General features: G+C 36.5%; 1 protein-coding gene across 10 annotated transcripts in view; it reads right to left on the reverse strand.

Annotated features, from left to right (window-relative positions):
• The window catches only part of NAV3 (neuron navigator 3), a 528,805-nt gene that overhangs the window by 25,628 nt on the left and 477,306 nt on the right, over window positions 1-25,871 (reverse strand). For all 10 annotated transcript variants that reach the window (XM_032107870.1, XM_032107871.1, XM_032107869.1 and 7 more), the window contains 8 exons: window positions 23,590-23,750; window positions 21,592-21,780; window positions 19,284-19,336; window positions 14,635-14,658; window positions 12,247-12,324; window positions 4,494-4,577; window positions 2,743-2,854; window positions 1,332-1,453 (listed from right to left, as the gene is read on the reverse strand). In XM_032107870.1, the coding sequence (XP_031963761.1) occupies window positions 1,332-1,453; window positions 2,743-2,854; window positions 4,494-4,577; window positions 12,247-12,324; window positions 14,635-14,658; window positions 19,284-19,336; window positions 21,592-21,780; window positions 23,590-23,750 (823 nt within the window). The remainder of the gene's footprint in view (window positions 1-1,331; window positions 1,454-2,742; window positions 2,855-4,493; window positions 4,578-12,246; window positions 12,325-14,634; window positions 14,659-19,283; window positions 19,337-21,591; window positions 21,781-23,589; window positions 23,751-25,871) is intronic.

Below are 25,871 nucleotides of genomic sequence, written 5' to 3' on the forward strand. Positions count from 1 at the left end.
GAGAGGATATAAGCTGGGACATGAGGTTTGCACTGTTGTACTATTGAGAAGAATGTTAGCTGAAAGGTATATACTGTTTTTTGCAATTTCCTTTAGAGTGGTAAGATCTCTGAATGTACAAGCATTGCCTTCTCCCTCTAGAAGCTTCTATCCAGTATTGAAAAGGGACAGAATAGCCAAAGAGCCATTTATTTCAGGAGCCAAGATGACAACAGTTTTGTCTGCAGTTAAAATTAACTAGCCCATTTGTTCATACCTTTGTCTAAATACAGAACTTGTTAATCTTAGAAAAAATGTGGGTTTTGTTTTTATTTTCAGAAAGCTGTTCTGATCAAAACTGTACAGAACACAATGACCAGCTAGTTCCTCTAGGAAAAAATGAGGTCTTCAAACACATTATTCTCATGGTATAATTGGAGAGTGGGGAGTGCGACCACTGATCTTAATGCGAAGCATTATTTAAGTCCTTTCCAGCTCATGATGTCTAATGAGAAAGAAATGGATTTTGGCTACACTCCCCCTTTCTAGCCTAAACTTTGAGATTAAAATGAATAAAGACAAACTGAGAAGACATACAGGATAATCTGGTTTTAGAAGGTATAAAAGCCTACTGCCAAAATAAATAGCAATCATGCCAAGATAGGGTTTTTTATAGATGCATGCCAACTTTTCCATGGTTTATATTCACCTCACTTCCTCTAGAGTTCACCTTGCAGAAACATGAAAGAGTGTGGAATTACAAATCAAGGGAATGAAGGCTCATCAGTATTTTAAAACAAATGTTTATGCAGATAATATTTTTAAAACAATAAAAACATACTGTCTGATTCTTTACTGAAAGTATTTGATTAAATCTTTAGCAATATGTGGTATTTGTATGTTCCAGTTAAGAAACATCTTAATTTATTTAAACACCGTACTACTTCTACGTGAGAATTCTTAACAGATTTCAACTCCCTCCATGGCTGCGTAATATATTTGAGTAAAGCTTTTGAACCAAACTCCAACTGAAGAAAAATCGAACAGGGCTTCAATGTGGCCCAGAGATGGTTTTGGTCACAACAGCTATTTTAAATTTTTGTTGTTGTTTTGTTGTCATAGTTGCTTATGGTTTTGTTTGTTTTAAATTCTCTGACTTATGCAATTAAACCCCTGCTGATATTCAATAATTTTTAGTTTGCTGGTAGTGCCACAGTATGGATACACACGAATTTCTTGATATCCATCTGGCCCCACAAGAACATTCCAGATGAAATGGACTGTCATGTTACTCAGACACTAGAAAATTACATAATAACTAAAAAATAGGTTTAAACCTGCTGAGTACTTACCCAGTTCTTCTTTTTCTTTTTTTTGGAATCAGCATCATTACCACTGCCAATACTTGAATGACTTGTAGCGCTGTTGATACTGGAAACACTTTCTGAAGAATGTTGCCGCCTTATACGTAAATCTAAAGAAAAGAAGTTACTGTGAAATCTGTTTCTTTTTCAATATAGTAAAAATATGATATTTATGTAGCATCTTCCTCCTCAAAGGGAGTCTAAATAATCATAAATGGCCTTGATGCTTGCAGTGGCTCAGATTAAAGCTATTGAAGCCTGTGAGAAACCACATAGGGATTAGAGGGGGATGCATACAATTAGTCCAACACTTAGGGGCTTCTCCAAAATGGGCTGTTCTTGCCCTGAAGGCAAGGACCCTTCACAGCAATCTACGCACGTGTATCCTCATGGCTGAGCAGTGTCTGTTACACAGGGATTACTTGATGTATCAGTATCACATGTACTACAGTTCTGAGGAGGGTAGGCACTACTTGACTTGCAGCAGCCCTAATCGGCGTTCAGATGCCACCTTCTAACATACCATGACAGAAAAAAACCAGGCAGGAGTTCATTAAAAATGAATGAAACAAAATAACCAAGAAGTGGAGAACATTAAAAATGGCTAGTGAGGCTTTTGAGTTTCAATTTCTTAAAAGTCTCCAATAACTAGATCTTAATCACTGGAAATTATTCTTGCAGAACATGCCCACTAATACCAAGGGAAATTACTTTTTAGATTATTTTCTACTTTCTGGAAATTTACTTTGCTACACTGAAGTCATGCAGTGAAATGACCTTAATACAAACATCTAAATAATGACCTCTCCAATGGAAGATCAATAAGACTCTCAAAAACAAATACTGTGATTATTTTTTTCAAGTAATTCCTTTGCTGTTGCTTATCATCAGGCACTTTTGAAGTACGTACTTATCATGCAATATCTGCCTAACTGCAATGACAAATTAATTTGACATCTGGAATTTAAAACCTGCTTTCCTGCTCTGATTTAGCACTTCATGAAGGAGCTGAGCTGCTGTCAGTCCATCTCTTACCAACGAGAACATCAATTTGCAAAGCTACAACTTTGACTGGATTCCCAAGCTATAACAATTTTATACCGCAAGACTTCACCAGTGTCTTGGGTGTACTTCAGCAGACAACTGCAGGGATATGGATAACTCTTGATCAATTCCTGGCCACCGAACTCTAAGATAAAGCTCCAGGAACTCTGGCAGACAGGAAGCTCGTGCAAGGTTTCCAGCTCTGGAAATACCACAAGTATTCCTACCATTCACTGCAGAATGTGCTTGCCCTTGCAACAGAGTTCCCAAACAACAGAAAACTAGTGACTTAGCGTTTTTTTTTTTTTTCCTGGGGAGAAATTCCACATTTATTTTAATAACGACAAACCCATACCTTTGTGGGTATGATCAGGGCCGTTCAAGGCTCCTTGAATAGCAGCTTGTGCAGCAGAATTCTGGGCTTTCAGCATTTCGATGGTTTCCCTTAGCTCTATAAGCTCAGATTCCTGTGGGAAGAGCAAAGAGAGATCAAAATAATGACAAAAGAGTAATGCTTATCTAAGCTAAAAGAAAAAATTACAAGAGTGTCCAAATTAAAGATCATGGGACTGATTGGGTGAACATAACAGCAACAGCAAAAAGAATGCATACTTTCTCTCCAAAGATGTTAAAATCAACTAACTTATTCTTTTTCATTTATTCTAGATAAAGCAATGACGCTATTTTTAAGAAGAAAACACTTTTACAAGGAGTAATCTAAAAAGGGTCTTAAATGACTATTCAATATAAAATTACAAAAAACTCAATGACGTTATTGCAAAAAACAATGAAACCGTTTGAATTACATCCTTCAATATGTGAGGCTACTGTTAAATGGATGAATTCAAAATATTTTTTAAATACTAATTTATTTAAAAACCCTCTGTTTAATAGAAATGGTCCTGCAAGTTGAAGTAAAATGATTCCACTTGAGTGCAGGAAGTTCTGTATTAGAATGCACAGATGATTTTTATTAAAAAATATCTTTTATGATTGCTTTTATAAGCAATATTTTATTTATTACTTCCCTGTCTGTCCAGTCTGTACTTATATAATGAGGGTTAAAGGAATTTAAACTCAACAATAGAGAAAAGAAGAGAAGGAAAAGAATAAGTTCTAAATCTTTTGGGAAAGAAACTTGGACATGATCTGTTTCCACATCACTGCTTAACCTCTTCTGGAAAGAAAACCTTCTAAATTATACTTTATAAAATAGTTTAAAGTTTTGGTTTTAAGAAAATTTCATTGCTCTTGTGTTCTTTCCTCTCCCCTTCCCCCCCAAGATGAAACAAAAGCAAGTAATACAAATATTTTCTATCCAGTTCACAATGAGTCTCACCACATTTCATCTGTTGGTGCTCAACCAGACTCTGAAATGTTATTTTTATAGACAGTTACAGACTCCAGTGGTGACTAGCAGCTCACAGATAAACAGTTTCTTTCACAGTTTGTCTCAAGGAGGCCTTTCGTTAACAGGATATTGTTCAAAATGCATAAGGGTGGAGAGTTTCAGAAGTTCAATCCTGTAAGGTGCTAAGCAGCCTCTTCATCCTGAGCTTGGTACAAGGGCTCACATTCAATTTACTATCCTATCAGGTTTGGAGTTTTTTCCTCCACTAGACAAAATACAACAATGAAAACCCAAACTTGTTTACTTATGGATAGGATGCCTAACCTTTGTTAACTCTCTCAATGGAGCTATTTTTCTCTACTTAAACTTCTTTGCTCCCAGTAATTAATTCTATTATTCTGGTGGCACTGGGAGGCTGTAATGAAGCACTCCAGCATCTTATATATAAGAAGTCTTTGTTACAGGATCTTTCAGTATGGAGTAAACCTATAGTGGCACATGTTTTAATTAAATTCTGGAAATGAAAGATTTTATCTTCAAACTATTTTATGACACTGTCTGTGTAAACCTGATGCTGCATTTTTTTTTCCCGATGCTGCTGGACATTCATGTAGATTTGATTGCAGCAACCATTACAGTAAAATGTGTTTTACTGCCACAGATGTTCCTGTTTCCTTTCAGTGTTTTTTAAACAAAACTCTAACAAAATTTGCTGACTGCTTTCTACATTAAAGCATCCACTTTTTTAAACCTACCTTTTGTTCAGCTGTCATTGTTAGACTTTGCAATCGGCCTGTCATATTTCCCAAGCTTTTTTCAAAAGCTGCTACTAGATGAGCCTGTGAAAGAAAGACAACATTTGTCATAATTGGACCATTTTCCCAGATCCATTTGATTTTTAAAAGTATGTTTTTGCTGCAAGCACATTTTCTCCAGCTCTTTAATATTAGTTTAAACTCTGACTGAGCTGAGTTGGATAGATGAATCAGCCAAATGAACTCACAGCTCCTCAGGCTTCTTTAGCCCCCAGTGAGATTAGCTCAGGTATCCCTGCCTGGAAATGAAATATGGATTTAATGCCCTGCTTTAAGTTTACTGATATATTGGCCAAAATAGTCTGCTCCCAAAGAGAAGTCCAGGAGCAATTATTTTCAATTACTGGACATTTCAAAACAGGAATTCAAGTACTTAGCTTGAAAAGCAAATTTTAACTTCACAAATAAAACACTTCATAAAAATCAAGAGCCTCAAACAAAAAATGTCACAGTTAGTCTTACAAAAGGTCATTGCTTAGTCTATAAATATTATATTGATCATACGTGTCTGTGTGCATATAAAAGTAATGAAAAAATTTTGTAAATAGAACATTTATAATGTGTGCAAATATATATAAAAGACAATCTTGAAAACCGGAAGTCTTACCTCTCAGTATGAAAAGCAATAAAGTTGAAACAGACCAAAAGATTTAAAAAAAATAAAAATAAAAATAAACCTTCCTTTTTTTTTTTTTTTTTTTTTTTGAACAACCAGCATCCTACACTGTATGTGAGCTAAATGATACTTCATCAGCTCTAACTGGCATTGAACTTTCTAGGCCAAGAAGGGAAAGTGGTTATGAAAACCCAAGTATGCTAAGCCAGCTTGTACAGCCAAGGGAAAGCAATGATTTAATTTTTATGAAAGTCCGTAAAATTTCATCCACTTCTCTCAAAACATCAAATAGTAAAAGCATAAGGAAATGCTTATTTTCTTGTTACCATCTGAAAGGTGGTAATAGGCAAAGTTTTTAAACATTGGCACTCGGAAATATAACTCAAACCCACCATATTTATATGCACAAATGGATTAACTGAGCTTCCTCACTGAGGAAATTTAGTTTTTATTACAGCAGTGCAGGCACACACAGTGCCTGGCAAATTTTTCAGCTGCAAATTTGCATGCTTTTACAAGCATAGTTAAAACTGTTTGAATGTATGTGGTTGTACTGAATCTGAGGTATAATCAAGAAAAGGCATGGTCCAAAAAGGATTTTGTTCTGCCCTTTAGGAGAGGGAAAAGGGCTTCTTGCCACCTTGCTCTGTATATTATCCCTCAAACAGGAGAATATTATCATATATATAATAGTAGGCTACTTCTGCATCTCCAGTTCAGAGCTGTTACACTGGTGAGTGGCTTTTGTGTTTTGTAAATAATTTTGGATTGCCATAAATATTTAGGTATCTTGAAAGCCCCTTATTTTATTCTTATTAAACATACTAAAAGTATACTCCTTTTAAACTGTACTATTAGTATACTTAGATACACTTAATTACTTATGGGTATAGAGGTCAATCTACCTGCTTTCTGCATCTCCAGGGATATCTTAGGGATAACTTTTTTGGTAAAGGACACATACCACAAGGACTAACTCCTGATAAACATGAGACTAGACAAATATGCAATTTCTTAAAGATTAATTAGTAATTGTATATATTCCTATTTAAACATTTATAACTTAGGCTACATTCTTGAAATTATAATCTTAAATAAAATGAACCTGGAAACCTGACAATCAATACTACTTGGTTGTTTTTACTACTCTATTCCTCTGGGAAAATAAAACTAACTGATTTTTAAACTTACATTCCACTTTATTAATTAGCTACATGTTAAAAATATCCAGAATAATCTATGGTGTTTTATTTCCAAAGGTGATGACCACAGACCCAGAACACAATCAGAGACAAAGTAGATGCACTACTACAGAATTTTGGCCAAATGTCTCCTCATTACTTCTGTTTAACAGGAAACTAATGGAACTCACTGTTCCCTGCCTCATAAAAAAAATCTACGGCTTGGCTGATGGCCCGTGGTTCTGCTTTACTCTGAGAATTACAGTGGGGACTGAGGGCTTGAAAGAGGAATAATTTGTTTAATTATGCATTGCTTTTGTCCTTTTCTAGCAATTAGACTGTAATGACCACAGTACTTTGGTACGGAACTATGCATACTTGTGCAAAGTATTTTCCTATTTCATAGCTACAACTTCATCCTATATTGTACATGAATAAACACCACAGAACTTACAGGAAAAATTAAGTACTAAAAAGCATAATTAAAAGTGATATCAAAGGTCACTGACACTGTTATTTTCTGACAGCCTTTAGAGAAATACAGCCATATCACAAGGATTCTTACTAAAATTCAGCCCATGACAGAGCACATTACCTTCTCGGAATATTCTACCATACTTTTTGCATCATAAGTGTAATTGGATCAAGATGATGCATTTTCCTAACTCATTTCAGATAAAGACTATCAGGTCTTGATTTGCTAGTAATGAAGAAATGTAATTCGAAGTCCAATTGACCAAAAACTATTCAAGAAAGAAACCTTTTAATTGCATTGTTCATTACTTTAAATGTTTATAACAACACAATACTCTTCTACTGAAGTATTAATTTTACATTCAGAGTAATAAACTGTTCTGCCTTTCTGCATGGTAGTGAATATTCATTTATTCAGCTGTCTAGGGAACTCCTACTTGTTGAAAACTTAAGCAGATTTTCCTTAAAGAAATCCTATACAACAAACCAAGAAAATTTAGTTTGAAAAAGGCTAAATTTTTAGTATATTTTTATGTTTGTTGAAGTATACATAAAACATATGTATATGTATCTATTCCCATTTGAGATCAGGCTTCGCATTTCAACAGTTAAATGCAAAATAATTCATAAAACAATTAAAGCAAAGAGAAAGAAGTATCTGTGTCTTTAAGAATGTTCATCAGAAATCAAAAATTCCAATTAGAAACTTTTTTTACACTTAAAAATTTGGTAATTTATGAGGATTATTTAATTTATCTAAAAGTTTCCATTCTTTCGCTCTTGTAAAAATATTTAGGATTTTTTTATTTTTTTTTAAGTTACAGCCAGTCTCTCACACCTTAGAAATCTCTGCATTAGATTCAGTAGTTTCATTCATGGCATACACACATCATCGCAATACTTCAAAGAGTAGCTTGAATATTGCATGTGCTTTGTGTAATGCTTATTCTAAAGTAAAAATATGTCTTCACAATTGAATGCAGTATTTGTACTTGAAAATAGACATCCTGGAATTATAGTTAAGTAAGTGGGAATTACTTGAAGTATACCTACAGCAAAAAATATCCATCATTAACATGACATACATATCAGATACATAGATGAACAGCTCTTAATCTTTAGATAACCTTCATGTATGAATTGACTTCTATTAACATGTGAAATGCCCATTGGAAATAGTCTAAGAGATGTATGTTTAGGGAATGACTTCAGTGCTAAGAGGACAGATTTGCTTTTGAACATTTCCTACTTAGCAAACTATAGCAACCAGGCAAACCCCAAATACCTCAGCTCTCAGGTTTACAGCCTATCCTGAACATGACATTCACATATGAAACATCTGTCTTCTAACACACATCAGGATTTGACCTGTGGTGTTCAGGTTTATAAAAAAAGGTAAATAAATAAAGTTCCTCCCACCTGACACGGCTGAATGAAAGGAGGTGTGAAAGGCCAGAAGGGATAGGGCTGATTGCAAGCAGCAACTGTGCATCTGGTGACCTTTCCTGTTTGCTGCCTGCTAGCATCTTGTTGCTTGGCTGTAGGATAGTGGTTCAGAGCTGGCCAAACAAGAGCATTAGCCAGCAAACCCCCTCTTCTTTCTTTTGGCATCCTGGGTCTGCTACAGTTTGCAAGCATACACCCTTCAGCTTTATCCAGTACAAAGCACTGATCAAAGTCCCTCTGAACACAGTGGGTCAGGCTGCTCACTGGAATTTGAGCCCTTGTCAGTCACGTAGGGAGTCTGCTGGTTGGACATTTTCTGCCCTGAAAACAGGCCCTTTCTGATTTAGTATTGAGATTTGCCCTTCAGCCACACTGAGACAGATGCCAGGGGTAAAGCAAGAATCTCAGAGAAAATCTGTAAATTAAACATCCAAACAACAGCTGGACCCTGCTTGAATTTAATCATATGCAGGCAAAACACTCTGGCGCTTTGGGGTTAATCAAATGAAATAAACTGCTGAAATCAAGCACAGTACTTGAATCCAGCCAATGAAACCCGAACAGTAAATGAAACCAAATGAGAAAATTTTTAGCAGAGTTTTCAAAAATGCCTGAGAAATGCTGTAACTTCCAATTGACAGATTTTGGTATAAAATCATGTTTCAAGCAAAAGCTTGATCAAATAGGTCAAATTTCAAGCCGCCAGTCTTTTAATGACTTATGTACTAATGTCACCAACAGTCTTCTGTGGAGAAGCAAAGAAGGGCACAAAGAGTGTTGAAATAAGTTGAATAAGATGCTCTATTTTTTCACTTGTGTACAATACTTTTGCTCAGTTCTACAAAGGGAAATACTAACAACAAATTCACACCGAGACTAACTATGAGGGAACAAGATTTCTGGCTATTAACAGTTTCCTTCTCCAGACCACAGTAAGGCAAAAAGCGCTTCCTGTTTTCAGACAGTGAAGGTATGGAAATTATGAGGAGCTTAGGACTAATGCAAAGATGAATGCATTTATAGCAAAAGCATCAGAAAGGACAGAGCATTTTTCTGGTTAGCAAAGGCACCACAAAAGATACTCTGTCCATAAAGCTCTCTGTCTGCCAGAGATGGATGTATCTACAGAGAACACAGGCTGTGATCTAAGTTTTCTGCACTAAACTTAATGTTTGTTCAAGTTTTAGCCTTATTGACAAGCAAATGTAACTCAAAATGAGAGTCTCAGTATTATCCATGTAGAGATTTGATTACTTTTCTGAGAATAAATTTCAGATTTTGTGATTAGGACTATTTCTTCTTTAAAAAGCAGCGATTGGTGAAATGTGTCTCTTAGACTAGAAGATCAATGATAAATACATGTAAGGAAAGCATTGTTAAGGCAGTACAAGTTAATGAAATTTAGACGCCCATCTAGGTTTTCCATGAGTTTGCCAAGTTAAATCAATTGTTTGTTAATAAATCTCGGACTTCTTATGAAAAGTAACAACGGGCATTTAAATATCAGTTCTGTAAGTAGACTAAATTTTAGTGGCTCTATCATAATTAAATAGTTGAATATACTCTCTGCTTTCAAGCTGGATTTTATTTCTGATGTTTAAATGATACTTTTTAGAATTTCTTTACATAAAGTGCTCGAAGGACTGACAGCAGTAGTGCTAAAATATTTAAGTAGTCTCTTTCGATTGTTTGGATTTATGCGGAAGTGTTGTTTTAATGCTTTGCAAGTTTTGTACCAGAAATAGCAGAAAATTAACTCAGGACTAGGCTTACTGTGAAATACTTTTCAATTTTTTTGGTTTTGTAAAGTATGTATCTCATGAGAACATCCTACCAAAAATATTTACTCCTAATATCCAGTAATACCTACTTTTTTTTTTAAGATTGTATTAATTGTGAATACAATCTTGTTCATACCTGGAGATTTTGAAGCCTCTAAGTTTCATGCTCCTGAAAAATTTAATTTTGAAGGAATTTCTACATGTTAGGGATTAGGCAAGAGGAAGGATTTCTCTTGTACCATTTAAAAAATGCATGTGCTAAATGGATCAGCCTTGGAGTTGCTTATAGGTTTAGAGTTTAAAGAATGTCTCCATGGAGATGGATTAGAAGGTGTGTAACAGTCAAAAGAACATGATTAAATTAACCAAAGGTGGTACTTCTGGACAGGCAAAACTAGATGTAAATGTATATATTTTTAACTATCCTATTGAAAACGTCCTTATGGTAAGATCAGTAGAAAAGCATTCTTGCTAGGTGTTCAGAAGCCCAGAGGCAGTATGTAGGAACAGATACCCAACAATCCAATCTGATTTGTACAGAACAACCCAAGTTTATTTCTTACCCATGCAGCTGATTTAGTTTGAGTGAAAACAAAGCCAAAATACACATTTTTAACTTGACTCAGTTTCACTGAATTGTGGATCAAATCTGATTGTAACTTGGAGCTGGCTTTGAAAATTTGCCTAGAACAAGTAATGTTACTAGAAACCAGCCTCTATGGTGTTTACCTCATAGAAGGACATATTGGCCAGAGGTATAGTGAAGGACTTCTAAATAAGACTGAGAAGAGATTGGACACCATTTGTCCAAACAAATAAAACAACGGCTTCGTTTTCTCAGCTGCAGAGAATGCTTAGACATCCTTGCCTTATTGTACTTGTTGCTGTATTATAGACTACAGCATTTCTGGGTTGACTGAAAAGGATGGAGACTTAGCTCATCTGACCTCTCAGTGTGGGTTTTAGTTTGTTGCTCTCAGGACAGGTGGATGGAGAACTGCCCAAACTGTTGAAGATCAGTGTCTAAAATACGTGAGTGAAGAAACCCCATAGCCAATACAGGCATGCTGGCTATTCTACCTATATATTCTCAAATAAATAACCCAACTCAGAATCTAGAGTTTGAATTTACAAGCAGCACAGTGTCCCACATCTGAATCACTTGTTCATTCTCAGTACTTAGAATTCTGAGTCTGGCAACCTACGCTGCTACAGACGTACAAACACGCACAGGTGCTCTGCAGCCATCTGAACAGAGAAGAAAGTGCTAAGCATAGCTCTTCCACATTTTCATGTGTGGAAGTCCTAAGAGAAAAACAAGCTTTCACAGAGCTAGAGATTATTTTCTCAAAACATGAAATAATTTCTTTAAAACTACAACAGTATTTATAAATCTAAATACTCAGTGAACCTACACTTCAAAGAAAGGCACTCTATGGGTTACCCAAGACAACAGGAAACTGCTTTCCTGAACTGCAAAATGATACATTCTTGTAACCGCATCTCAAATTTCCTTCACAGTAGTAACAATAATTATATTCTAAATTGCATTTAAAAATGACAATACTACAGACTGTTCAGTAACTATCCAGTAACTTCACCTGAAACCACAGCAACCAGATAGGATTGTAGCTTGCATTCTGTATCTGGCATTATTTTCAGATAACATGTTCCATAACACATATTACACATGTCAGTTAGAAGGAACACCGGGAAGCTGTCTGTGAAATAGCCCAGTTTTCATTAGTTATAGATCAGCACTGTTGTTGTAGCGTATGAATTCTATATATACTTGTACACTGTGCTTGCTTCACACCTGACTGCATTTTGCAGGGTTTGTCTTTGTGAAATGAAACTCTGATGAATTCTACCAGAATATGCAAACCATGCCTTTCTTTGGTTGTGTCTCCTTACTTTTGGCTTTTTTTAATAATTGATTCTGAAAAAAGAGTGAAACTGAACAGGATAGGACTGTCCCCTCCAAATTGTGGAAACTCTTCATTTCCACTGTCCACTTTCCATAAGATTTCTTCTACTTGAAGCTGGGGCAATATAGACATTTAATGAAGTAATTAAATTGAAAAAAAAACCCCAAAATAAATAAATAGTAAAAGTCTCACAAACTATGTGTTGAGTAAGAGCTATTGATAATGTATTCATTGATACCACTTATCATCACAAGCAAAAATACTTACATTTGCTGAAAGTTGAGAAGTAAGGGTAGCAACTTTCTCTTGGGATGCAACCAACTCTCTCCGTAGTTTCTGGATTTGCTAGAGAAACAACAGACTGCTGTCAGTATTTCAGCAATTTTCTTTTGTTGTGGCTATTTTTGTGTTTTCTTGAGAGATCACCAATACGTTTACAATGTCTTAGCTTCACATTTTAATTTCAGAACTATCTAGAAATACGAATTATTAAAAGTTGTCTCTTAGTGTTGCTCCAGCTGTTTTCTAGCACTTAACTGGCGTATGAGCCAGAATTCCAGTTAAGGGAGCACATATGGGCAAATGCTTAATTACTTTGTATGTACTATCCTCTGTTTGCAAGGGAAATGTCATGGGTTTTTACCAAATCCCGTAAGTTCCAAACATATGCTTAGTGCAATCAAGGAGAGCTGCCCTGGATGTGGCCTGAGGTTCTGAAAAATGAGTGCACTTGGGTGAGGTTCACTGTGCCTGACTGTAGACATGATGCAACCAACATGTGTTGAATGTCTACATTAGACTAAGATAACGTGAAAAATGTACTCCCACACTGCCTGGCATGAAGAAGGCTTTGATTGCTACCTCAGACACAGACTTTTTTCTTTATGGATGTCTAAAATTTGGTGAGATAAAGTAGTATTTTTGTTTCGCTAACTCATGCTTCCTACAGTCCTTGAAATTCAAATATGCGACCACTTTAAACATTATATAGTATTCAAAAACTTGCTTGCCAACTTAAAAAAAAAAAAAAAAAAGTAGCTTTAAATGTGCTTGTTGACATGAAAATAAACTTAACTCAAGACTCTTTTATTCTTTAATGAAAAACAGAATCCTTAAGAAAAATATCTGTTTCCATTTCAGCTAGGATAGATATCTAGCATGAAACTTGCACATCATTTTAAGCTCATTTAACCCTATTTGAAATCTTGCAGGGACTTTTGGGCATTGTACTGAAATCAAGCACAGCATGGAGTTTCACTCTGAAGAGCCTTTCATACTCAGACATAAAAGAAATTTTTCCAGACTAGAGAAGTAAAATGGGTAAAAGCAGCTTAGGAAGGGGAACATGTACCAGTCACTAGTAAAGACTATTGTAGTACTTCAGTTTTATGACTTCCATGAAAACCAGCAAGGAATATTGCACAAGCTTTAAGAATGAACAAGTTCCTGTACTTCTGTAACACAACAATACCTCAGTCATTTACACTAGCTCAGGGCAACAGGGGCAGATTATTGAGCTGTTCTCCATCCTGGACTGACCCTTTTATTTTTCCAAGTTTTCTCTTTCGTTTTCAAATGAAATTATTTAACATTCCAGCTTAAGCTGACTTTCATCATGTTCTTGCAACTACACAAGGTAGATCTCATGAAGTGCTGTTCAACATCTGTAAGAGCATCACAAGCAGACCCAGATACTGAGAAAACATCATGTAGAAACACACCGGAAAGAAATGTTGTTTCACCTCTACATACTGCCCTATATAAAAGGCAATAAAGTGAGGAATTGTAATTTACACTACTGAGTTATGGCATGCCTCTTTAGTTCCTTTGCTTTAGGAGATGTGATCTTAGATGAAATTATATTGAAATATACTGCAGCAAGGAGGGAAGGATATGTTTATTTGTTCAATTTCCTCAAAATATCTTTTTGTTGACTTTGATTAAAATAGTAAAAATAGGAGCCGCATAAATGCAGGACTTGGAAGGCACGTAGCTCTGTGAAGTGGAAATGCACCCCTTGGTGCTGTATTTTATTGCTGCTACACTTTGGTGCCCTCTTAATACAACCTGGACTTCATTTTGAGAAAGTCTGTAATTGTATCCAGATGCTGACCCAGGCTTGTCACCCATTCTTATACACTGTGAAGAGAAAGAAGCTATTTTCCATGTCAAATTTGATTTATATATGAAATCAATCTGCATTGCTCTGAAATCCATCAAAGTGGTCAGTTTCAGAAATTTAATATAATGCAAAATGTGAGGGAGAGAAGTTCAAAGCAATCATTTGAAGTATTTTTCCTCCTGAAAGGCAGCACCTTACCTCGAATTGCACAATCCCTTAGATCCTGCACAGAGTGGCATTAAGTCTGAAATCAGACCTATCACAACTCCTCCACTCAATGCCCAGTTCTCACTGATTCTTTTCATCTCTTCAGAATGGCAGCCAGGAGGCTTTCTTCAGAACAATGCTAAGAAAACACCTTCTAGTACTCTAAAAGCTGCACCAGGTTCTCACCAATACTTCTTAAAAGGTGATGCAAAGACACAGGGTGTATTTTCCCCACCAACCAGGCAGTTTAGCCATAGCAGGTAAACAATAAACTATACAGTAACGTAAGGCAATACATAAGCATAAAAATGAAGAAAAGTTCTTACCTCTGAATGTGCCTTTTCTTCTGCCTGGAAAAAAACAAAGAAGAAATGGCTTAGAATCAGTGTGCAACATAATTGCAGTAATAGAATACAAAAGCCAGCTACACTGAAGTGAAATGAATAGCTTCATGCATCCATTACATTTAAGGAAGGTATCCAGTAAAAACAATAAATGGAATTCTTTTCAACTTACTTGGCAAGGCTCCAGCTGAAACCCCAAAGAGCCTGCCAGCATACTGACAAAATGAAACAGTGGAGAAAGGGAGAGCAGGACCAGAACTGCAGAAACTGCAGCTGCATTTCTAAGATACAAACAAAAATTTACTATGCTCTCACTGCACGGCCCTTAGTCTGACATAGCACACTTTTATGCTGCAATGATTATTAGGGCTCCTGGATTTCTATTTGTTCTACTGCATACCAAGAGATAGTCCTAATAAGATAGTAAGTAATCCCTGATAAGAGCAGTTGACAGCATGCCTGTAACAAATACACTGAGGAAGGTGAGGGGAACTTGCATTTTAATGTAATTTATTCCATAAAGACTACTGACCAAAATATTAAGGGCTATCAAGGCATGTTAAAGTTTTCAATTAAACTTGCTAATATTATTTAATAATTTTAGATATTTTCCAAATTGTAACATATTGTGTCATATATTGAAGCTTTTCACTCAGCAGCCTTTTTCAACAAGCTAAGAAACGAAACCATTGCAAGGCAAACCTTTGAAAGTCATTCAATTTCTAAGCATTGGATTAGTACTATTCAGGAGACATTTGGTGGACAGAGAGATCTTGCTTCAGTGGGATTCTAATGGGAAAGAATGGCATGCCATGAGAAAAGAACCCTTTCATAACACAAAATGAGTCAGTTAATGTACTGGAAATCAATCCACCCCATGATCTGAGGTGGCCCAAGTTCAGAGAAGCAGTCTAACATTATCTGCAAGAGAAGAAAGCAGTAAAAGGAAAACGCAGGTAGAAGAATTATCTATAAATAACACTAGAAACACTAAGAAAACCCAAGGTAAGGGCTCTTCAGAGGATTCTTTGGCATCAGACATTCTGTGTTATTCTGTTATTCTGTGTTATTACAAATTAGTATAGCTGATTTTGAGCCTCTATTAGGTACTAATTTTTGGCTTTTAGGATTTTAATAATTTATAACAGAAGTGGTTTTTTTTCCTTTACCTTGTGTAAGGGAGAAGACTTCTGGAAAATGCCTCTTCCCACACATGCTTATCTGTTAGCAGTCCCTAAACAGACTGTGATGCTGTGATATTTACCTTGGCAACACTTGGAAATGCTTTTGGCTGAAACTACTGCAATACATGACACATCCACACTACATAAGGATGATTTAGTATAATGACTTTTTTTTTCCAGCACTGACATGACCCACATACTGTAACACACTAACTTTCTCATCCATTTTTGCAAAAAGGTGATCTGCCTATAGAAAAAACCAATATGTTCTATTCCCACTATTGTTACATCAAATATATAGTGCATGGAAAATCACAAAGGGATTGAGGATGACAATATCCCCTTATGATTTCTTCTGTGACAACAAAAGGAAAAAATTAGGGTTGGTGACTTTTTCCTAAAACTACCATGTGGCAACATGGTGCTTGTCTTTAGACCAACCAAACCTGCTGATAAAGGCATTGCTATATGTTGTTACCAGACAACTCCCTCAATGCACAAGGAAGTGCTGCTGCTCTCCCTGAGTTCAGAAAGGTGGCTCCCACAAGTGAGATTTTGTGGGCAGTGAAGGAAGTAGATGAATGAGAAAAAACAGGATTCTGGACATACTATTAGCTTAAAAAATAAAATCTGACCATCAAATACATCTGAGCAGTTTTTACTTAAGTTCATGCTGACACCATTGTAACCCAGGACTCAGCCATTGTTCCAATAGGCTCTAAAAGGAAAAAATCCTTTTTCTCACTCTACTTCTCCATCATATGCATGCACCCCATCCTTGCAAGGATGATTTTTTCTTCTTTTTGAAGCCTTAGAATGTTAAGGTACAAATGACACGTCCTTACACAGCCCCTCTGAGCGTGGTTTAGCACAATCAATGAAGCCTATGGAGTCAAAGTGTAGCTAATGCTGAGAGTCAGTGTGAGAAATTGGCAATTAACTAAATATGTGAAAATTTAATCGTTTCACCTACTGAGCAAGGAGGAGATTAAAACAGGAGACAACCTATTATAATTTTTTCAATTACTCAGAGAGCTAAAAGTAGTCACTAGCAAAACTCAATCAATTTACTACATCTGCTTACATGGTATATGTTTCTGTGAAACAAAATGGATGTCTCTGTACATGCATATCTCTACAAGCTAGATTCCCAGTCTATGCAAGTTAAGTCCTGAATACCCAAATCCAAGTCAAGAAGAAAGGCAATATATACAGAAAATAGTAGTGAATGAAGAACTTCTGTGTCATTGTATTATTCAATGGCAGAAAATAAGGAAATGTCTTCTGAATCTCATATTCTAATTCCCAAAGAAACAATCTTCAGAGAATAATTTGAAGATTTTCAAGTATCCTCTGGTAATTATACATAAAGGTCTTGATCTTTATTTAGTACTTTGTCTGAATTTCACCAGTGATTAGGCCACAGAAAACCACTAGCACTAAGGCTTAAGAAAATGCTCAAGAAATCTGATAAATACATTTGATTGAGATACCCTTGTGAGGCTATCCCATTGCTCTCTTCATTCAGCTGATGTGATACTGAGTGTTAAACTTTTCATGTTTCTATACTCCAGTTGTGCATCATCTTTTGATTAATTGTTGCAAAGTTTAAACTTTTTTCACAAAGGGATCAAGCGGAAGAAATTCAGAATAAAAATCTTTCCGAAAAGTCAATCCTAGTAATTTTGTGATACTAATTTCTTTATGGCCCTTTGCAGATTTTTCTGCAACTTCCATTATCTTGCCTACATAATTCATTACTTAAGGAGTGGGGCTCAGCTGCAGTGTGAATTCACAGTCAGAAGACATCATAGTATGAACCTGGGTAAACAGTTTAAACTTTGTGCAGAAAAAATACTATTCTTTACTATCATGGGGTTTAGTTACTATTTCCAAGACACTCTGTTGGAAGATAACAGGTTATATAAATAGTAAGTAATTGCTACATTACACAGTATCAGAGCACAGGTATTTCAGACTTACTGGGTGCTGAAGGCACCCCGTGTCACTTTATAAACTTATTTTTTTCATCTATCAGTTTCATAACGTTCTTCTAAAATTTTACATTAAAGCTTGAATTATATTTTTTGACACACCTTCCCATGCAAACTGATCATAGTGTCTCATAGACAGGAAAATAGTTCTGAAGATTTTTTCAACCACCAAAACATAAGTGAGAAGCTTAACCCTGAATGTTAGTCACGCCTCATGTGCAGCAGTCTGTAGATACATTCTACACCTCCCACCTTCCCTCCCCTCCCCCTCTTCCAAATAATTCAGGACCGGTCTGGGCTGGAATGACTTGCAACTTGCACTTTAAGGCCTGTAAAAACCTAAGGCATGTGTATCTGATGTTTTAGATATGCCCTTGTATGAACCTTTTTATGATTAAACAGAACTTTGAGAGGCAGGACTGTGCATGGATGCAGCATACGTTTCAAGCTAACACGAGTTTAGCATTGAGACAGAGCTACCATGTGCTACAGATGCATCAAACTGCATGGGCTTGGTATTCCTAGGCAAGAACTAGTGCTGGCTGCGGGTAGAGCAGTCCACCTCTGGAATGTCAGCTGACACTATTCAACACCTGGACATATGGAGAGGGCATGGACTGTTCATGAATGCCTGGGATGAAAGCAGGTAAGTGGGCTGCTCTCCTGTGAAAAGGGGCTACTCCAGCGTGTAATTGTAGTTAGTGAGGAGATTGCAAAGCAACTGTTGTGTGTCAGCAAGGGAATGTCCAAACATGTTTAACTGCTCCCCTATGGGTGATTTCTTATCAGTAGAACAACCGAAGAAATAAATTATGCAAAATATATTAAAAAAATCCCGTAAGTTAAAAAAACCCTCAAGAAACAACAATAAAATAGGGGAAAAAAATCAAACCCAGAACAACTTCTGGAGATAGAAACAAATATTATTTGATCTAATTAATGTAAGACTAAAATTTTATAAAGTTATTCTTCTCTTTGTAAATAACATCTAAATGCTGTCACTTGAGAGAAAAATCAGTAGACAGTTAAACTGCAAATTGTATCTCCCTTACCCTAAAGCAATCTTGTGGTTTTCAAGAAGTTTACCTCAAGCAGTGCCAGGATATAAATACTTTTCTAAATTGTGCACTAGCTGAAAGTAAGTAAATGCCTCTAAATGGTCAACTACAATAGCATAATGATCCCCACAAAAGAGACACTCTTAGACCATTACCTTCTTTTTAGCTTTCAAAATGTATACTGGGTGATTTCAAACAGTTACAAGCAATTCACATAAAAAGATGAAAATACTGTTTTCTAAAATATCATGCAGTAGTACAAAGCTGAAAATAAATATTCCTACTTTATTGCAGTAAAGTTCTAATTCTTCTGGATCTCAAAGTATTGAATTTTTCATGAACAATGAACAAGAACAGAGGCAAGCAGAACTTTTTTCTACAATGTCAATACTCACCGTGGAGTAGAGAGAGGATGTGCTGGAGACAAGTGATAATGAGGACCCGTGTACTTTAAAAAAAGGAAAATAAGATGAAATATTGATGAAAGCATAAAACTTCCCCCATGTAGCTCAATAAGTAAACAGATTTTTAAGATGAGAACCAATTTTCCACAAAGAGCAATTATGAGTTATCAGTATAGAATACCTATTGATAGATATCCCTGCATTTAGAAAGACTGTCCTATACAGAAAAAACATTTTCCTGTATATGGGGCAGGTGAGTGAGCCAATGACATTTCTTATTATTATCAGCAAACCAAGCAGCCCTTTTGTTGCTTTGACAAGAAATCACTTGATAAATACGCTCTTTAGAAAAACCAGAAATCGAGCTGTTTATACACCAGCCCTAAGCTGAGCAAATGATTTTAGTAAGAGACTATGCTTAGGAAAACAGTTCACATTCCGTGGGGTGAGCTCCCAAGTTTTTCTCAGCAATGCTGACCTGTGTAGTTGTAGTCCATGGGAAGTGGTAACTGTGAGATGTTGTGCCATATTTCCCCTAATTCTCAGTGGAGTCAACGTCAAGAGCATCGAGTGAATGTTGCAGGGCTGCACTTTAAGAAATGGGGTTCCTGGCCTATCTGGAAATGGCAAATGAAGACTAAAACTGTAAAAAAATTGCCCCTTTCTGCTCCTGAGGAAGGCTATACCCACAGATAATTTTAAAGAAGATAATTTATTTCATTACCTCTCTTTATTTTTGTTTCACGGGAAGTTTTTTGGATATTTATAATCTGCCAGGGTCTGGTAAAAAAATTATTTTGCTTTAATAGCTACCTGGCATCAGTATGCAAAATCCAGACACTACAAGAATACTTGCATTAGCCAAATGGACTTTAAATCTAGTTTAGTATTCTTAGAGATGTGGTACACTGACAATTGAAATTCAGCGTCTTCCAAAGTATGTTTGGTTTTCAGTCTCTGGTTTAAATGCCTCAGCTAAACTCCAATTCTGCATTCATACACAGTGGCTCTATGCATTACCTCACTTGTTTCACTTTACCCTTCCTCCGAGCTCCTATCTTAAAATACATTTGACCTTCTAACAGCATCATTCCATGTTAATCTCTAATGACTGTGAACTGCTGAAAACTGTTTATTACTGCTGCATTGACTTTCATTTACTCAGGTTGATCAGGTTATCCACTCCAGCTGGATATGAAACATAACCAATGGAAAAGCTTTCATTAAAGCCACTGGTGACCCATTACTGAAATTCTACATTTAACACCTCTTTTTCTATGCATAACTTTGCTTTATTTTCTCTATTATTCTTCCAGTGTTTCCTTTGATAATTCTGTTCCTCAGCAAAGAGTCTGTAGCCAGCTCTGTCCTTGAATTATGTGATCTTCTTCTGTGCAGCCAGCCATCTGTGCTGACATCTCACAGCTTGAGTTGTCCTGCACCCTACTGCTAGTATTACATACCCAGATGTCTGCCTGATATATCATCTAAAATACAGTAAAAGGAATCAAAAAGTATAAGTATTATTTTGTCTGTTGTTTTATATAGGACTTTTATTTCCCCCCTTTTAGATCATAACTGTGAGCTTTGGGAATAAGGCAAGACTTTTTTTATTTGCCTATTATAAAGATAATTTATATTGTCATCACTTAGCAGTAAAGAAGATGTTATAGAATGAATTCCATGGAATTTCAGTTGTCTTTTTTTGTTTAATTAAAGGGTATAAGAACTTTTCACTCATAGGAATTCTTCAAATAATCAGATTTACCAGAAATGTTAGTCAGAAGAAAATGTTACAGTTGGGAGTTGTCAGGGGCTCTGTAGATGTAAAAGAGAAAAACCCAAAACCAAACCAAAAGATATTCACCAAGTTCCAGATGTTGCAGATAGCATTAAAGGAAGCAGACAGTAATAATCCACATAAAGTAGTGAGCTCAGTTTAAATTACAGAATTTAAATACAGAAATTCATGATGTTTGCTATAAGAGGCTGTAGGAAAGCGGGAGGATGAAATTACTACAAAAGAAAGGAGGTGCTAAGTAGCACTGGTGTTTGGGGAAAAAAAAGAAAGCACATGTATGGGATACACAGCATTGCATACTACTGGGTGAAAGGAATATCTTCCATGTTTTAGGATGTGGAAGACTTGCGAGTGCAACTCAACAGGATTAATAAAACTTCACAGAATCATTTAAGTTTCTGTGGTGCGGGGTGCAGAAGAAATATTTTAAAATTTTACTATGCTTTGGACATCTATTTTGGGGCATGTTTGCTGATCTAAGTAGTTCCTCAGTCTTACCTTCTTCCATGCTGTCCCTGAATGAACCTGAATGACTGATCGCTCGTGGTCTCTCCTCCAAGGATGTAGCACTACCACACAGTTGGGAGTCATCATAGAGATCAAAGGAAGTGTCCTGTGCAGGGATGCTGTTTGAACGCATCATGCTGGGTCCAGGAAGGTTAAACTGTGATAGGTTGGTTGGACTCACTGGAATACAAAGCTTTATTAATGAAGCACATTTCCATTAAGTGAATTTTGGTTCTTCATAAAATTGTAATGTAGGACTAGCATGGTTAGGTGGACTTCATGCTGTTGAGGAAATGAAACGCTTTTATTCCTACATTTAAAGCCACAACAAAAAGGTGAAGCAGATGGCCTCAAAGGAGCTGGATGAGATTAATCCTGTAAAACAATGTCTGAACACCCTTTGGCAGCCCAAGACAGAAAATCAAGGGAGGAGATTCAAAAGTTAAAAAGGAATAAGAGGACGTAAGTATTTTTATAAGCAGCTCTTCTAATAATCAGTATCTGTATTTTATTGTTATGTATCTGTATTACTGGTGACTGTTAAGACCAAAGTTTATTTCCATATGCAAGACATTTATCCTTTGATTTTCAGGAGCACCTACCACCATATTAGGTTAAAAATTCCTGCACAGGCCTCAGTGGAATCTCATCCTAATAAACAGGTGTAGTCAGTCATGGTTGAAATCAAAGAACAGCACTGATGAACCTATTTTAAGCTTTTGCAAAGTTTTTTGCCAGTAGGAAGGAAAGCCAGGCTGTGGTTCCCCTGGACTACAAAATCTCAATGCCTAGAAAAAAAAGCTGTCTAGCCAAATTCAGCCTCAGTGTTTGGACTTTTATTTTAGATCGTGCAAGGTGTTCTCTAAATTATAAACTACGAGACCACCTGTGTTGTGACAGCAAATTATTCCACAGGGCTACGAAAATGTAAAAAAGGAAAGGACAATGAAAAAAAAATTAAACTCCATGATCTTATTGCTCTCTATTGTGAGTTCACAAGAACTATGAACAAAAATAAAAGGAGATAATTGTAAGCAGAAAATAATATAGTGGAAAACCACTGCTAACAAAGAGCTGTATCTAAAACTACAGGAGGAAAATTCAAAGCAGTGGCTTGTTTAGCCAGGATCCAATTTCATTTTTAAGAGTATTTTAGTCCAACTTCTATTCCCGTGTGTAATAAAGACCAACATGTGTATGTCTGATCAAATTTCTTTTGAGTGATCATAGCCTATAGATGCCATAAGTTGCGACAGAGTGATGGAACCGTTAATGCTTTAAAGGATGTTACTAATTCCTCAGTAAGGCTCTAAACCATATAAAGCTCATTGTGAACCTAGGTATGTGTCAAGTGCAGTGCAGGTAAGTGGTTTCTATTCAGCATTTAAGAAAAAAATAAAATTATCAAAAAAACTAAACTTGTGTTGGATTAATTTGAAACAAGATTCAGAATAATGAAATCTAAACCTTGGCCTGTAATCAAATAAAACTGCAACGTGACTCACATCCCAAAATACTATATTGCATTCAAGATTAGGATTTAGGTTGGGCCCAGTGCAGTTACAGCCAGGTCCAGCTACCGAAACACATTAAAAAGGTCTATCTCAAAGCAAACCTGTATGTAGAAAAAATGCAATGCTTAGTTTCTGACATTCACTAAAATCACTGGAAAGAATCTTACTGACTGTGAAATCTAAAAGATGAGTAGCTTTGAATTAGAAGCTAATTTCCAGCTCTACCTCCCATTTTTTTCTCCTTGGTCAAGTCATAAAGAATCTGTGATTTTTTTTCTCTGTGCAAAATATGTGGTGCCTTGGCCCACTGCATTAACAACACTGTTGAGTTTCCCCTCATTAGTGCGATAACACAATATGGTGATGAAGATGTTAAAAATAAACTACCTAGTCTGGCAGACTAAGAAATATGTACAGTTGAATTTTGTGGTTCTATTATAGAGGGGGAGAAACAGTGAAGGGAAACAGCATTTACCGAGGTTGGAAAAGTGGTATTTTCCAGTTGCAGATGAAGACATAGCTGAAGGAGAAACAAGCGGAGACTGACTGCCAGTGTCCTGCAGGCCTCCAGTTGAATGGGAGCGTAGCCATTCCTTGCCTTCCTCCTGACTTGTCTGCCGGGATGATGGTGTATATCTGAAAAACCACAGCTGACATGCTCAAGACAATGACAAGGTGATGTCTTGGAAAGAAACAGCTGTCACATAAACACCCTTCACCAGTTAGATAGAACAAATCCCTTGGAAAACATCAAGGCTAGTCAAGTGATTGTCACCAGAGATTTTAACAAGGCACAATTTACCACTGGGTTACAACAGAAAATGTACAGGACTTGAACCCCCTTTACTCTTCATCCCCCTCCCCAGAACAGCATTCCCTTCTTTGGAAGAGATGGAATGATAAACCATAGCAGACAGACAACTGAGCTGACAGAAAAGGACTTCAAAGCTATAGGAAGTGTACAGGCTGATGCAAAAGCTTGGAAGCTGTATGATTAGGATGGGGAATGGACAGAATAGAAGCCAAGAAATGTTAGTAGCCACTTACGAAATGACATCTGTCACAGATCATGTGGGCAATTGATTAGATGACAGGAGTGAAACAGATCAACAACTCTGAAAACGGAGTTTGCATTGGTAACGACAGCTAGTCATAGTAATATGGACATGGTCTGCTACTCTGAATGCTACCTGGCATTGTGTCTGGCCCCAAACTGAGGGGAGGAAAAGGGACAGGAAAAATACACAATTATCAGAAACAAGTTCTCTGGAAGGAAGAAGTTTGGCAATCAAATAATTCATCAACTGCTTCCTATGGTAAACCAATAAAACAAGCTCAATGTGACATGTGGGCTGAGGGAGAACTGGTAACTCACTGGTCCAGCCTCTCTTGGCTGAGCTGGAAGAAGGGCAATTCTGGCAGTGATTAAACATTAGTATGTGCAGGTGGTGTGGGTCTTAATCAAGAGATTTTTTTTCAGCAATGTCTGCAATAGCCTGCTTCATTCAATCTCCTGCTGAGAAATGAGCACCTTCTTCACTACTGTCATGAGCCATCAGTGTTCCCCAAAACAGCAGAGCAGAAAGGGCTTTTGATATTCTGGCTTCAGGCTTGTGAGGCACAAGTGTTTCTGCTTAGAGAGAAGATTAAATGAACATGTAAATTCTTCTGTTGTGCTTGGGGTTTTGTACAATATTTTACAGCAGTAAACTATCTTGTCCTTATTAAATATTTACTTCCTTTCACCTTTCAAAAAGGCAGCTATGATCTTTGCCTATAAATGTGGTAGAGAACGGAGTTACTGAATGGTTATCAGATTGGAAGGATGACAAAATGAGAATTCAGGATCTGAATTTTGGACAAGGATCTCTGCACATTAAATCAAACTGACTTTTTTTTCTGGCCTAACTGATCATTCTTATATGCCTGTAAGAAGTTTTCCCACTCCAGTTCACTTTCAGCTTTCAGCCACCATTACAGTTGTTTATCCACAAACCTCGATCATCCCATTGTGTCTTTGTAGGGTCCACATTATGCCTTTAATGTCTTCCACCTCTTTCGTTCTCTCCAAATCCAAAGTGACTGTTTTGCAATAGTAGGAAATTTGACTAAATTCTTTTTAAGGAACAACTAGTGCAAAAGGTGCTTTTTAGTGACAACAGTTTAGCATTATCTTAAAATTTCATAAATATTTATTCATAACTCATGAGATTTAACTGTGTCATTTCAGTTATTGGAAAGCTGCAGTGTGTCTGTGTGCATGCACATATATCCTTTCTCGCCAAATCTTTTTCCTGGACTGGGGAGATGGGCTTCCACACCTGATGAGACCAGCCAGGTTTCCTGTATGATCCACTCTTTAACCATGGAGGAGAGAAGAGGGTGGATAAATTCTGTTTTCTGTGATGAAGACAGAATTTAGTGAAGAGTTAGTAGCAAAGGTGGACTCAGTATTGCTGGATAAGGACCAAGAATACTGTCTGGAGCAGGACTCATTTCATACTTACAAACCTTGGATAACAAAATTAGTATTTTCTAGCCCTACCCTTTAATAGCCCTCCAGTTCAAATTGCATGACTCTTCGCATGAGTTCAAGTCAGATCCACCCCTAAACCTTGTTTTTCTCCATAATGTTTTCTATAATTAGTCCTATTGAATTGCATAAATATCTTGTTCTGTCTCTTTTAGCTCTCCAGGATTCAATGCCTTTTAAGATTCATTGCATAAGGAAATGATCCTTAAAAGTATTTACTTTCC

Source organism: Corvus moneduloides, chromosome 4 (genome assembly GCF_009650955.1).
Source record: "Corvus moneduloides isolate bCorMon1 chromosome 4, bCorMon1.pri, whole genome shotgun sequence".
Lineage (NCBI taxonomy): Eukaryota > Metazoa > Chordata > Aves > Passeriformes > Corvidae > Corvus > Corvus moneduloides.